The sequence below is a fragment of the Peromyscus leucopus genome, chromosome 19 (genome assembly GCF_004664715.2).
Source record: "Peromyscus leucopus breed LL Stock chromosome 19, UCI_PerLeu_2.1, whole genome shotgun sequence".
In the NCBI taxonomy this organism is placed as follows: Eukaryota; Metazoa; Chordata; class Mammalia; order Rodentia; family Cricetidae; genus Peromyscus; species Peromyscus leucopus.
Window position 1 is genome coordinate 10,439,359 of NC_051079.1, and position 15,411 is coordinate 10,454,769.

At 40.1% G+C, this 15,411-nt stretch overlaps 1 protein-coding gene across 1 annotated transcript in view; it reads left to right on the forward strand.

The window, feature by feature from the left end:
- The window catches only part of Dsg4 (desmoglein 4), a 38,077-nt gene extending 33,668 nt beyond the window's left edge, over positions 1-4,409 (forward strand). Inside the window, exon 16 of the mRNA XM_028886570.2 lies at positions 2,875-4,409. Coding sequence (XP_028742403.1) covers positions 2,875-3,645 — 771 coding nt within the window. The 3' untranslated portion in view covers positions 3,646-4,409. The remainder of the gene's footprint in view (positions 1-2,874) is intronic.
- Positions 4,410-15,411: the final 11,002 nt, after the last annotated feature.

A 15,411-nucleotide genomic window follows, 5' to 3' on the forward strand; every position in this document is an offset into this window, starting at 1 on the left:
CCTAAGGAAAAAGTGTCAGGGTTCTGTCAAAATGCCAAAGAAATGCCCCAAGATATTGTGTTCTTCTAACAGGTTGTCATAAACAGTCAATAAGGTTGGGCTAGAGATATAGATCAGCAGTTAAGAGCATTAGCTGCTCTTCCAGAGAATTTGAGTTCAATTCCCAGAACCCATATGGTGGCTCACAACCATCTATAACACCAGTTCCAGAGGATCCAACACCCTCTTCTGGCACCAGGCATACATATGGTACACAGATATACATGCAGACAAAATGCCCATAACATAAAAGAAATCAGAAAACAATTTAAAAGAGTAATTTTTCATATTGAGAAACTTTATTTTGTTTAACAGGCAATACATTTTTATCTATCTCATTTAGACCAACTTATTACTCAAATGCTAATGCATGAATTTCACCATTGCTCTTTGATAGAAAAAGTCTGAGCATGCTGTGGTTTAAACTACATGTAGCACCTGTGCACCTGTGCACAAGACCAGGCTCTCCAACATTCCATCACGGAAAGGGAGGTACACCCAAGACCCCACCCCTACATGAAGAACCATTGGCAATTGATGGTTTACTAACAGAAGTGAGAAATGGACATTTCCTCACTTATGTGCTCACAAGTGAGTAGTCCGAGCTCCAACAAATACTCCTGTTACCTGTGCTCATACAAGCAACCGCAATTGAGTATATGAAAAAAAACATAAAAAGCCATGAAAGCAGCAAGGAGACTAGTCAGGAAGAAAAGGAGGTTCAGAGGCAGTGGGAGGGGATAAGAGACAGCAATGAGGGCATATTCACAATAATACATTGTACACGTGTATAAAATTATAAAAAATAAGCAAAAAATTTAGTAGTTAAATATTATTGCAAAACTCATATTGTATGTGAATAATATTATTAAATAGTGGATCGATATTGCTAATAAGTTTAGTCAATAAGTAGGCTCAAATTATATGTATCCCAGAAATATTTTTAAGTCATTCAGAAAATCATAACTATATATTATAGACCTTCCACTCCGGCCACTAACTAGTGTTCCATGCAAGTTGGGACTGTCTGAGTGGTTATGATGTGCAATCACTCATTTCTAGTGGAGAATGCAGAGTCCAGCACAAAGCACATGAAAAGCAGTACAGTGTGAAAGATGTGATTTTCTTTGAGATTTTATTCTTTAGCTATTTGAGACTTGATCATGCAGTTCATCTTTCTCTGTCTCTCTGTGTGTCTCTTTCTCTCTGTCTCTCTCTCTGTGTAACTCTGTCTCTGTCTCTCTGTCTCTGTCTCTCTGTCTCTGTCTCTGTCTCTGTCTCTCTCTCTCTCTCTCTCTCTCTCCCTCTCTCTCGCTCTCCCTTCCATATTTAGTTATTTTATAACATAAAAAGGAGGTCAGACTATGTGCAGTGACATCCTGCAGACCCTTAGGATCCCATGGGAGACCACATATGGTGACACACATCTGTAATTCCATATATCTAAGAGTTGGAAGCCAGTCTAGATAACATAAAAAGGCCCTGCCTCAAAAGAAACATTGAGCCAAACAGAAGCATGGATGGGGCAGGGTGTCATGAAGTCAGTTCACCCTTCACTGAGGAGCTATAGGCAAGTGATGGCTGCTGAGCAAGTGAGTCCGTTTTCTTCAGGGATGTAGCCCCTGAGAGGCTACCCTTGCCCCAGGAGATGGTGCTACAGCCAGGACTCTGGGTTTTTACAAAGAAAACAAGAAGTTGAGAGAACAGTAATGGAGAAGGGAGGGGGAGGAACTGGAGAGAAGAGAATGAGGGGGGCTTGATCAAAACACATTATATGAGTGTGTGAAATTATCAAACAATAAAAATAATTTTAAAGAAGAAATATGTTGTTTGAGACTGAAGGGAAAAAAAAAAGATTGTATGGAATCCTTCAGAGGCCCAAACAGGAAGGAGAAGCCGATGGGTGTCTACTTCCACCCCACTGTTCTGAACAATTGGTCCACATCCCGTCTCCTTTATCATTAGGCTTCTGATAATAGATGAAAGTCTTAAAAGTCCTTTTTAAAAGATAATTTGAAGCAAGGCATGGTGACACACTCCTATAATCCCACCCTCAGGAGTCTGAGGCACAAGAAGGGTGGGTTTGAAGCCAGTCTGAGCTCCACAGTGGAACCGTCTCAATAATAGTAATTTGAAAAATGCCACAGGGGTCATCTCTCAGACCTGATACCATCTTTGAGTGGCTTAAGCCACATAGAACTTCCAGAACATTCTGAGGAAAGTCTCTGACTTTTATAGAGATTTCTATCTTTGTATATGGGTTTATTCCAAATTCATCTAATGTCTCTCTTTACATAAACATTTGGAGACCAGCAAAATGACCCAGCATGTAAGGGTGTGTGATGCCAAGCCTGACAACCTAAGTTTGATCCCCAGGATCTGCATGTCAGTAGGAAAGAACTGACCTGAAAACTGTCCCCTGACCTCTGACCTCCATATGAATTTCACATGCCCACACACATGCATGCAAATAAATAAATGTATAAGTGTAAAAACATTTAAAAATAGATATTTTGAACATAAGCACATTTTATTTCTTTGTCACCTCAGAAACAAAGAACTATAAATCCAAAAGATTTATATATTATCTGATTCAAAGCACATCATTTATTAGTTTTTCAATTAGAGAAATTCACATATATTCCTCAAATTCTATGCCCCATTAACACACATAATGATCTCCATTTTAAAACACAATAATTTAGTATTGTTTCATTTCTCAATTTAGTCCACAAAGTCTTTAAGTCAGAAGTCTCTGGAGCATTGCTGTTATTGTTCATTGGTTGTTGTGAAGGAAAAGAAACCTCGAATTTCCTATCTTTCCTCCCAACTTAGAAAGCATATGCATATGCAGATGAAGACGAAGGCCGACCAGCCAACGACTGCCTGCTCATTTATGATCACGAAGGAGTTGGGTCTCCCGTGGGCTCCATTGGCTGCTGCAGTTGGATTGTGGATGACTTGGATGAAAGCTACATGGAGACTTTAGATCCAAAATTCAGGACTCTAGCCGAAATCTGCTTGGACACAGAAATCGAGCCATTCCCTTCACACCAGGCCTGTATACCCATCAGTACTGATCTCCCCTTGCTTGGGCCTAATTACTTTGTCAATGAATCTTCAGGAATGACTCTCTCGGAGGCTGAATTCCAAGCAGAAATGGAAGCAGCCTCTGAACCCATGATTCACGGGGATATCATAGTGACGGAGACTTACACCACTGCTGACCCATGTGTACAACCCACAACGATTGTTTTTGATTCTCAGCTTCCGTCCAATGTAGTCGTGACGGAAACCGTAATGGCACCCGTCTATGATGTTCAAGGAAACATTTGTGTGCCTGCTGAGATAGCCAACACACACAATGTATACTACGCGGAGAGAGTGGTGGCTAGCCCTGGTATGCCTGACATGGGCACCAGTAACATGGCTGATGCTTGTATGGGACCAATGATGAGTGGAGGTATTTTGGTAGGACCAGAAATTCAAGTGACACAAATGGTGAGCCCAGACATTCACATAAGCCAAACCATAGGCTCCAACTCCCCAATGACGTCTCAACGTCGAGTAACAAGATACAGCAACATACATTACTCCCAACAGTAAGTCCTTCATGGAGATTGTGTGCCTTCATGACCACCAACATATCCATCAAAGATATTTAATGTGCTGTAGTCAATGTTTTAATGTTCAGCAAACATTCAAACGTTCTAGGTTCAACAGGACTCGATGACAGCCATCAAGGAATAAATATGACTGCACACTTTAGATAAACCTCTTTTAGTTATTTCTGGTTGTCAATAATAGGCCAAAACACGTAGCCTTTAGGTGCTGTCTAAAAAATAGCACACGACTCTTGGTGCAAATCCTGTAAGTCCCATGGCTGAATCAACAACCTTGGAAAGATGTTGTGAATTTTTATCTGCATCTTCTACCCATATTTTTCTTTAGAGAAATATTTTGACTATTGTTTAAAATTCAGGACAGGGCTACATAGTGAGACCTTATCTCACAAAATTTACTTCAAGGCTGCAGATGTAGCTCAGTGGTAGAGTGCTTGCCTAGCATGCAAGAAGCCACAGATTCAATCCCCAACACCAGAAAAAATTAACTGAAACAAATGACATGTAAACTTCTGAAAGGAAAAATGAAAAGGAACGTGGAGCAAGTGTCAATAGATACAAATTTGTGTCTTCTAAGAATTTTGCAAGACGTGCAATATTAAGCATTATTATAACATTAAATATTCCTTGTATGAGGAGAGAGTTTTGGAGCTAGAGGGGTGGCTCAGGGTTAGGAGCATGTATTGCTCTTGCAGAGAATCCAGACTTGTTTCCCAGCATCCAAACAGTGGCCCACAACCATCTGTAACTCCAGTTCAGGATGATCTGATGCTCTCTTCTGACCTTATTGGGCACCAAGAATGTACATGGCACACATACATACATGCAGCCAAAACACTCAGAAAATAAATCTACGAGAGAGAGAGAGAGAGAGAGAGAGAGAGAGAGAGAGAGAGAGAGAGAGAGAGATGGGGAGACGAGGAGAGAAGGAGAAAGTTAGAAAGAGAAAAAATAAAGAAAGAAGGAAGGAAAGAAGGAAGGAGAGAGAAAGAAAAAGAAGGAAGGAAGTAAAAAAGGAAGGAAAAAGGAAAGAAGGAAGGAAAGAAGGAAGGAAGGGAGTTTGTTAAATGCAATCATTCCTCAAAAGGATATTTACAGACATATATTCAAGTATATTTATATATAAATTTTATTGTACTTTATTGATTTATATTAATTGTAAATTGATTCAGGATCACACACAAAAAAAAATGACAACTGTTATTAGAAATTGTTCTTGGAGGAGGATATATTAGCATTTTCCTCCTTACAAGAAATTTGTTTCCTTACTTTTGCTAATAATGTCAACAAAAATATGACATATTATTTAATCAGCTTCTTTGGCCCAAGTCATGGACATTTCATTTCTCCACCAGAAGTTCTCCAGCCACACATATACAATTACTATGATTTTAACAATATCTACTTGGGAACTGCTAGGTTTTGAGCACTGGACTCGGCTCTCTTGGCTTTATGGATATGGAAGTAAAGAGGACAGACTGCCTCAAGCTTCACAGTTGTTTCTAGACTTAAAAGAAAAACTGAAAGGTATTATTTTTAATGCCTCTGAGAATAATTAGAGAACAGCTGAAGTCTGTTACCAAACTGTGTTTCTCTTGCTAATATTGCTCACAATGCTGAGTGAACGAAATGGAAACATTTGACACAGAGTTCTTGTATTCAGTAGGCATAAATCAGACTTAAGAAAAAGAAATCATCATGGTGTCTAATTTAATTCTGTAAAATATGTAAACTATACAGTAGAAACTATAATATTACTGGAAAGACAATGTACATGAAATAAACTTCTTTTTAGGACTTATTCCTTCCTGAAAGAAATAGTGGGAGACCTTGCTTTTTGCTGTTCATTTATTTAAAAGCTATTGCATTTGAGGTATCTATCATGAGCTTTTACTTAATTTTGTATAGAAAGGAAATAGAGAGGTAAAGTAACCGTGGCCTGTTAGTGTTGGTGCAAAATCTTGAACCCATTGCTCAGATCCCCTGGCTGGTGTTCTGATGCTGTGACTACATCAGAACAGAGGAAAATCAGGCTGGTGAGAGGGACCAGTGGGTGAAAGTGTTTGCCACCAAAACCGATGACCTAAGTCCGAGCTCCAGAGCCCACACGGCGGAAGGAGAGAACCAACTCCTGAAAGTTGTCCTCTGGCCTCCATAAGCACAAAAGCAAATGTTTAATAATAATTAAAAGAATGGAGAAAATCCAGTTTTGTCTACTGTATAGACTTTGTTAATGAGAACAGGAAAGAACTCTCTTTAAAAAGTGGGGTTCAGGAAGCTTAAGTACAGAGTAGCTAAGACATCATGATGGCAGAAGACTCTCCACCATTACTGGGTAATTATGTACCTGAACTATTTGGTAATCGTTTTCAAATATCACACACTGTGGTAGCCATCTTGAGTTAGTCCCATCAGAGATTCAGCTGCATTCTCTACCTTATAATTCGGTGAGCTCCGTGGAGCAGTCCAGAGCTGTGGTTCCATAGTCATCTTAAGGGTAATACCCAGGCCTTAGCTGACCATAGACTGGCACCTATACTCTCAGTTTTGAGACACATCCCAACATGGGTATTATTTTCTTGATGCTGACATTCTACTGAGCCCAAGATTCCAGAAATCAGGAACCAGCTAGTGAGTCACTAAATACAAAGTGCCAGTCAGTCAAAACCCAAAACACTATTTTACAAATCTGGGACAAATGTCTAACTGACGTGCCTATGTAACAAATCAAAGTGGACCTGGCTACCAGGTTCTCCCAGCATCCTTCAGTCCCTACCTGTTACAGGGAATGACTGACATACCTCTACCATTAACTCGGCAGGCCAGGGGTTGGGATGCCCTTTGCCCAGCTGCTCCTCCCTCTATGATCTAGCCATTTTAGCTATGCCCGTCCTTTTTACCCTATTTGCCCTCTTGGTCTTCTGGTGTCCTGGTTACACACACACAAACACACACACACACACACACACACACACACACACACACACACACACACACACACGGCCCAGCTCAGCCTGGTCATGTCCACTCTGGACTCTTCCAGATGTCCCTGCCTCTGGCTATGCTCTCCATTTTATCTACAGTAAACCTTCTCCTCCACCACACCTAGGAGCAGTCATGTCCTCCTTTTTATTTCTTTTTTTTTTTACTCAACTATGAAATTTGAGAAATAAAAATAAAATAGACCCAATCATGAGAAGAGAAGGAAAAGGTGTCTGTGAATGTTTTCTTCTGCTGCTTTACCAGTGTGCTTCCAAAAGAAGATGTTCACCCCAGGCTGGGTCCTTCCTCCACTCCACACTGTCTGTGGATTCAAGATCAACAGCATTTCACTTTCTCTTTCTGCACTATCAGTCAGCAAAAATCAGACCACCACGCTGAGGTGGTCAAGACCTATCATGCACAATTCAAGTTTCTGAAATAGGCTTATTTTTGAAGATCTTCTCAAGAAAATAAAAGGGATAAAGCAAGATAAGAGTTGGAGTATTTGGTAAGGAAGTAAACTTGCTATCACATTTACATTAAGGCTTAATAAAGAAACATGAAAGCCTAGGCAATACATTTGATAAATAAGCATAATAAAATATGCTTGACTAACCTTGAGAAGATAGAATTATTAATGAGTAAATAGGCTCTTATGGGAAAGTCTTGGGAAAAAGGAAAGCATTTAGAATATGACAATATTTATAAATTTATTCAAAAACTTATTTCAAAATTTTCCCTCTTTGGGACTAGATATTTCTGATTGCAACATAGTACTAAATATGCTGATGTTTTATATTTTTCTTCAATAAAAGCATATGCATTAAGAAAATGACAGTGTTTCATTTGACTATCGGTGTGGGTAGCATTTCATACATGAATGTAGACACACAAATCCTGATAATTTTTACTATTGTGTAATGACAACAAATAGTCAATGCTTCTTTTTACCATCACATGTTCCATTCAGGACATGGCTTTATTTGTAAACTGGAATTCTGAATAATTGACATCAATAGAATCATTGTTTTGTTTATGAATGGCCAGTACAAAATAACAAATCAATTGAATAAGTAAGAGAAATTACTGTAGACATTGAAATTATAGTTAAGTACCATCTCTTCACATCCCTTTTAAAAAATAAAATGAAATTACCACTATTATTTCTGTAATAGACTAGGGAAGAATAAATAATTTCATTGACAATTGAGAAAGGCTCCATAAGCATAATAAAATTTGATAAGGACAAATAGAATTTTGCCTAACAAGGATCAAGGAGATACATGAGCCAGAACTACAGAATATAGTCAAAGACAAATACAAAATTGAAGTCTGAATTAAAACAGGAATTATAAAGTTATCACATAGGCAGCCATTTTTAATTATAATTATTGTACCAATTACTCAAAATATATTATCTTGTTGAATATCAAAACAACACTATGAAGTATGATTTATACCAATGTCATGGATGAGTACCTTAAAACTAGGAGAAGTTGTTCTTATAATGAATGAGTTTAAGTTACAGCAAAGCTAAAATCAAACCCAGGTCATCTTTTCTCCAGATACTTTATTTTGATCACATTGTGACACTAATTCTGGAAGGCCATTTGAGAGGCAGATTGAAGGGGTTCTGGTATCTCAATGTAGGGTTATGTTTAATTCGGTGAAAAAAAATGGACAACTGTAGCAGGTATTATTATAAGGTCTTACTAAAAAAACAAATCTGGAGCCAGGTATTGGGGTGACCTTTGGAAAAGCAGAAAAGCAGAACAAGCCACAGCCACATCACCTTGTCAATTCCTCAGCTGATCCTGTTTCCTCAGACTGGAAGCCTCTGAGTCCTCATCCAAATGGATCTCAGCTGAACTGCTTCTCAAAAGCCTAAAAGCTTAACCAGCCAAATGCTTCTAGTTTCTGGTCCTCATGCCTTATATACTTTTCTGCTTTCTGTCATTACTTCCTGGGATTAAAGGCTCACTTCCTGGGGTTAAAGGTGTAAGTCACCATGCCTGGCTGTTTCCAATGTGGCCTTGAACTCACAGAGATCCAGACAGATTTCTGCTTCTGGAATGCTATGATTAAAGGCATGAGTGCCACCATTTTCTAGCCTCTGTATCTAGTGGCTGTTCTGTTCTCTGACCCCAGATAAGTTTATTAGGGTGCACAATATTTTGGGGAACACAATACCACCACAGACAACCAATGACATTCATGTGCCACACAGTGGCCTAGTCTTGTTGGATGAGATGACCCTGGGACGGTCTTCTAAACTCATTGAGATAGTTGGTGTGCCCTTGACCACCTTGACACAGACACACGTGACTGGATTGCTCAGGCAGACAGGCTGATGATTATTTCTGTGGTGACTGGGACCTGATAAGCCAGCATTCCAAGCTTAAGAGATCCTTTAGATCACTGCTAAGGTGAGCAGATCCATGTTGGGATGTCTACGGTGATGCCAGCTACCCATAGTGGTACGTGTCCATAATCCTAGCACCTGGGAGGTGGAGGCAGAAAGGTCGGTAGTTCAAAGTCATCCTCAGCTACATGGACTTCCAGGTCAGTAGCTTCAAGCTTCATGAGACCTTATTTTGAAAAGCAAGAGAGGGTAGGGAGAGAGAGGGGGGAGAAGCAGAGAAGGAAAAGAAAGACAACCACGATGAAAAGAAAAGGAGGAGAAAGCAGAAGGAAAGGATTGTCTGCTTCCCCTGCCCCATCTGATTGCTTAGCTAGCTCTCTTTCCTTGTTCCCTTTAACACTGAACATAGTGCCTTTCCTATATCTGTTAGCCTGTGTGCTGATAGAAAACAAAGACAATTCTCTTCCTGTTTTCTGTATCTCCAGTGTCGTATGTCTTATACGCCGCCACCAGTCATGAATTTTATAACACAGTCCAGTTCTAAAAGCAAGTGTCTGCAGTTCACCAGTACTGCCTCTAGAGGGCACCCTTTGGAATGATCTTCCCAGAGGAAATACATCAAGGTCACCCTTAGCAAGAAGATGCATAGCCATAGTTCACAACATCAATTACAACTCAGGAGAAGTTGACCTTTTGCCACACACGCACACACACACACACACACACACACACACACACACACACAAGGATAAAGCTATGAAAACTAACTTCTGATGCTTTTTAATGGAACTTAAGGTAGAGATGAATAAAATCAATATGACAGAGAAAATTTAGAGACATAGAACTCCTTGAACACATTAAAATTAAATGATCTGCACAAGGTCTAGGCAGCCAAGACTCCACCATGAATAGGGTAGACCAAACCCTACCATAAGTGATGAGCTTCTGCCAGGCGATGGCTGTTGAGCAAGGGAAAGCCAGTCTTCTTCAGTAGTGTGGTGCCTGGTAGGTTGCCCACCCTCTGGGGGCTGGCCCTACACCCTTGTGCACATGGATACCACTAATTGTACTCCATGGATTATGAAAGAAGACGGAGGAGAAAGAAACATGAAGTTGGGAGGAGAATGTCAGGAGGAAACTGGAAGGAATTGGAGGAACAAGGGGAAGTTTATATGATCTACATTCATATGATCTACATTTGAACTTACCAAAGAATTTAATTCTAAAACTTAGTGCCAGGCTATACATCTCAAGCCCCTTGGCCCCACATCCCAGAAGTCCACTTCCAGCTAGTCCCTACCTCCTAAAGGTTCTACAACCTCCCAAACAATACTATTAGCTGGGGACCGCGTATTGAAACACATGAGGCCATGGGAGACATTTTATATCCAAATCATGACAGGTAGCATAGAAAGGCCAACAAATTATGTGACTAAAGCTGGCTGCATGGAAATAGAACATTGAAGTCTCTGTGTGTGTGCTGAGGTTGCCATAAAACATCAACCCAAAGCATTGAAAAGGTTGCTGTGGGCTGGGGAGATGGTACTGTGGTTAAGAGCATTTTCTGCCCTTATAGAGAAGGCAATTTCAGTTTGCAGGACCACTGCCACCCCCCTCAGGCAGCACACAACCACCTATAACTCCAGCTCCAGGGGATCTGATGTTCTCTTCTAGACTTCAAAGGCACTGAACTCATATGCATATGCCCACACACAGACACACATACATACACATCATTTTAAAACTAAATATAAATATTTTAATTAAAAAGCCTTTTTAAAAAATAAGATTACACTTTGGTTAGAAATCCATAGACTGTTCTTCCCTGTGAGCACCAGATGACTGATTTCTAGGTGAGAGATCTGCTGAGTGTGTGTTTGACAGACAGGTTGTGTGTATCTATAATGAGTCATGGTGAGTGTTAGGGCAAAGGTCACAGGGTAAGCATGTGATCACCAAATACATATTGACTAGAACAACTTCATTATGAGTTTAAGAGGGAGGCACTGACTGGGTGGAGACTTTGGTATCAGTGAGGTGTGAGCCATCAGGTGTGAGGTACATGAAACTAGGTGGAAGTTAAGTTATAAAAAACAAAGAGTAACAAAACCAAGCATTTGTTATTATGTGTTTCATGGTATGCTAAATGCTTCTTAAATTTTTCCTCATTAAATCTCTTACAATTTTCCTTTTATGGATGAAGGAGATTCAAAAGGATAAAAATTTTATGAGAAGCACTGTGACCATGAGAAGTCCCAATAATCATGTGGTTTTATGTCGCTATTAGGTTGGGTTTTTTTGTTTTTTGGTATTGTCCTTATTTGTCTGTGAACCAATTGCTAGAGACAGAAAAATAAATCGAGGTGGACATCAAGACCCTCACAGTCAAATGCAGGAGGAAATAAAGAAATAGAATCCAGTCATATCCAGCCATGCGCACCTGAGAAAGACAGCTTGAAGAATGACCTTTGGCTCCAGTCGGAAGTGTGTTAGTGTTTCATCATAGCAACGGACACCTGTCATAGGCAACTGAAAAGAAAGGAGGATTGATTCGACTGGGAGTCACCTGGCTCCATGTGTCCAGGTCAGTGGGAAAGCAGAAGATCACGGTGAAGACCACATTATTGTTGAGCAGAGCTGCCCAGCTAGAGGCAGTCAGGAAGCTGACGGAGCAGGGTCTGTGCACAAGATGTAACCTTCAGAGGCATAATCTAGAGAAAAGCTTACCCCAATAGGCTCCATAAATGTTTACGCAGCTACATCAAGGATAAGTACGTTGATATATTAGGACCTCAGTGACCAGTCAATTCTCATAAGCCTATAGCTAAAAACTAAGCCTTAATGCACCAGTTTGGGGAGGCCACTTTTGGATTCAAACCACAATAGGAATGAACTACAGGAAACAGTCAAAGGACAACTAGAAAAGGCATTCAATACAATAAAACAAAAGAGGAGAAAGATGGAGAAGTCGGAAAGGTTCAAATATAGATCAGACAGATCCTCTGAATGCTTGAAGCAGTTGGAAAGACTCATGAATAAAGGATAAGGGTTAGTTAGACCACAAAGAGAGCTTGGGACATAGCTCAGTTGGTAGAGAGCTTGCCTAGCATGCTCAGAGGAAGCCCTAGTTTCAATACCCATCACTGCATGAAACCAATTACTTTAGTACACAACTGGAACCCTCTTATACCAAAGATAGAAGCAAGAGGATCAGAAATTCAAGGTTACCCTTGAATATATAGCAAATTTGAGGCTAGCCTGGACTAAAAGAGACATTGTCTTAACAACAACAAAAAATGACAAAGAGTCAGAAGCCTGAATTTGTTGATATGCTAATAAGCCTATATTAATCTGAAATTGAAAGCTAGCTGCTGAAAAAACTGCTGAGAGTGTGAAAGAAAGAATCCTTTCAACATCCTTGGTAAAAATCTGTATTATTGCAGCCACTATGAACATCTGTGTAGAGATTCACCAAGAAGCTAAGGATAGACCAACCATATGACCCAGCTATACTACTCCTGGTACACACCTGAAGCAATCAAAGCCAGTATAAAAGAGATATTCCTGCACAAACATGTTTAGTATAACAGTATCCACAACAGTCATAGTATTTGGAATCAGCTTGTGTGCCCAATAAGAGATGAATAGATAAGGAAAGGGTAGCATTTAGACTCAAGAGGGTATTATTTATCATTGAAGAACTAAGTAATGTCATTTTTGGAAAAATAGATACAGTTGTTTTTCATCATGTTAAAATTCAGCCAGACTTAGAGTAATTTGCACATTTTCTAACACATAAGGAACGTAATAGGGATGACTACATGGCAAGAAGCAGGTGACCCATAGGAGAAAAGAAGGGGGGACCAAAGAGGGTAATAGAGGAGGTAAATATGATCAAAGCATAAAAACATCAAAATGAAGTCATTTATTTGGTATAATTAATACATGTGAATAAAACAATTGAAAATAAATAAGATTATTGTTGAAATACTTGATAGAAAACAGTGAATGTGAAATCACTTATGATGTCTGCTACAGCACGAATAAGAGGCAGGTAAGGCCTCCAAGGAAGTATTTCAATAATCCAAAGCAGTAAAGGAATGGTTTGAGTTCTATTTCTCAATCCTCAGGATCACTAACTGGCTAACCTACTGCTGACTCACAGTACTTATTACAATTGTGCATTTGACTTCATCAGAAAATGGTGGCATCCAGTTAGGACAGCTGTGTCCCAAAGATGGCACTGTAGCCTAAAGTTCCAGAGCCTAGAGAATCCCTCACATTGTAAGTCTCCCTGCAGGTCTGTGAGCTGAACTGAATAAGCAGAACAGAGAAACTAACACCCAGAATTTTATCTCAAAAATAATGAGTTTTCTGCATGAAGAAGAAATAAAAAAGAAGTTGTCTTACTCTTCTACTGCTGTGACAAAATGCCGTGACCAAAGTAACTTCAAAAAGCATTTAATTGGGACTACAGTTTCAGAGGATTAGAGTCCATTGTGGTAGAGCAAAGGCCTGGTGGCAGGAATAGCTGAGAGCTCACATATTGATCCTTAAGTAGGAGGCAGAGACACTGGAAATGGTGCAAGTCTTTAAAAACCACAAAGTGTAGCACAAATTGTTAGAAAGTCTTGTTAATAAAATCAAACCCAGAGTTAGGTATGAATGCTGGACAATCAGAGAAGCAGAACAAGCCACAGCCACCTCAATCTGTATTATTGCAGCCACTATGAATATCTGTGTAGAGATTCACCAAGAAGCTAAGGATAGACCAACCATATGACCCAGCTATACTACTCCTGGTACACACCTGAAGCAATCAAAGCCAGTATAAAAGAGATATTCCTGCACAAACATGTTTAATATAACAGTATCCACAACAGTAATAGTATTTGGAATCAGCTTGTGTGCCCAACAAAAGATGAATAGATAAGGAAAAGGTAGCATTTAGACTCAATAGGGTATTATTTATCATTGAAGAACTAAGTAATGATAAATAATATCATTTATTATTTATCAGCTGATCCTGTTTTCTCAGACTGGAAGCCTCTGAGTCCTCATCCAGAATGAATCTCAGCTGAACTGCTACTCAAAAGCCTAAAAGCTTAACCAGCCAAGTTCCTGGTCCTCATGCCTTATATACCTTTCTGCTTTCTGCCATCACTTCCTGGATTAAAGGTGTGAGTCACCATGCTTGGCTGTATCCTTGAACACACAGAGATCCAGGTAGATCTCTGCCTCTGGAATGCTAGTATTAAAGGCATGTGCTACCACTGCCTAACCTCTATGTTTAATATTGTGGCTGTTCTGTTCTCTGACCCCAGATAAGTTTATTAGCGTGCACAATATTTCGGGGAACACAATACCACCACAACAAAGCCCACCCCTAGTGACATACTTCCTCCAATAAGGCCACACCTTCTAATCCTTTCCAAGCAGTTCTACCAATTGGAGCCAAGCATTTAGATGGCCTATGGGGGTTGTTCTCATTCAAACCACCACATTCCAATCCCCATAATCCTGTGCCCTTATCATAATGATAATGCAAAATGCGATTAGTCCAACTTCAAAAGTCCCCATAGTCTTTCAGACTCACACTGTTTAATAGTCCCAAGTCCAACATATCTTCTGAGACTCAAAGCAATTCCTTAATTCCCTTGACAATCCCCTGTAAAATGAAATGCAAATTACATAATTCCAACATACAATGGCACAAAATATACATTACCATTCCAAAAAGTAGGAGCCTGGCATAGTGAGGAAATATTTGGACCAAAACAAGATGGACCAAAACAAGTTTGCCCTGCAGGGCAAACTCCAGTTCCTGTAGTCCCATGTCTGACCTCAGTGAGATGAGATGGTTCTGCAGTTCTGGCTTCACCCCCTGCAACACACTCCTCATCCTTGGGCTGGTTTTAATCCTTATGTACAGCTCTCCTTGGTAGATAGCCACAACTCTGGCACCTCTAACATCTTGGGGTCTCCAACACAATCCGGGCTTCACTTTTACAGTTTCACATCTGGCCTCAATGGCTCCCTTAACTGGGACGGAGACCCTGTAACCCCTCTACTCCCATGTCCTTCATAACTCTAAAGCCCAAACCACATGGATGACACTGCCAAGTTTGGCTCCCAACTTGAGGTGACCCCTGCTCCCCGTGAATCACATTTGGTCTGCTGTTGCTTTGAGGGAGTAGAATATCCTTTAGGCCTTTTTCTTTTACAAGGTGTAAGATTAGCTGGTTGAGGTCTTGCCCTGAGGGTGCTCCTCCCTTTATTCCAGAGTGGATCAGGCCTCTCCTTAGTCTCCACATCAGTTTCAAGCCTTACCTCCAGCATTACGTTTCCTGGTTTCCTTTTCCTCTTCGGAGTACACATTTTGTATTTCTTTTTGCTCCACTTGTT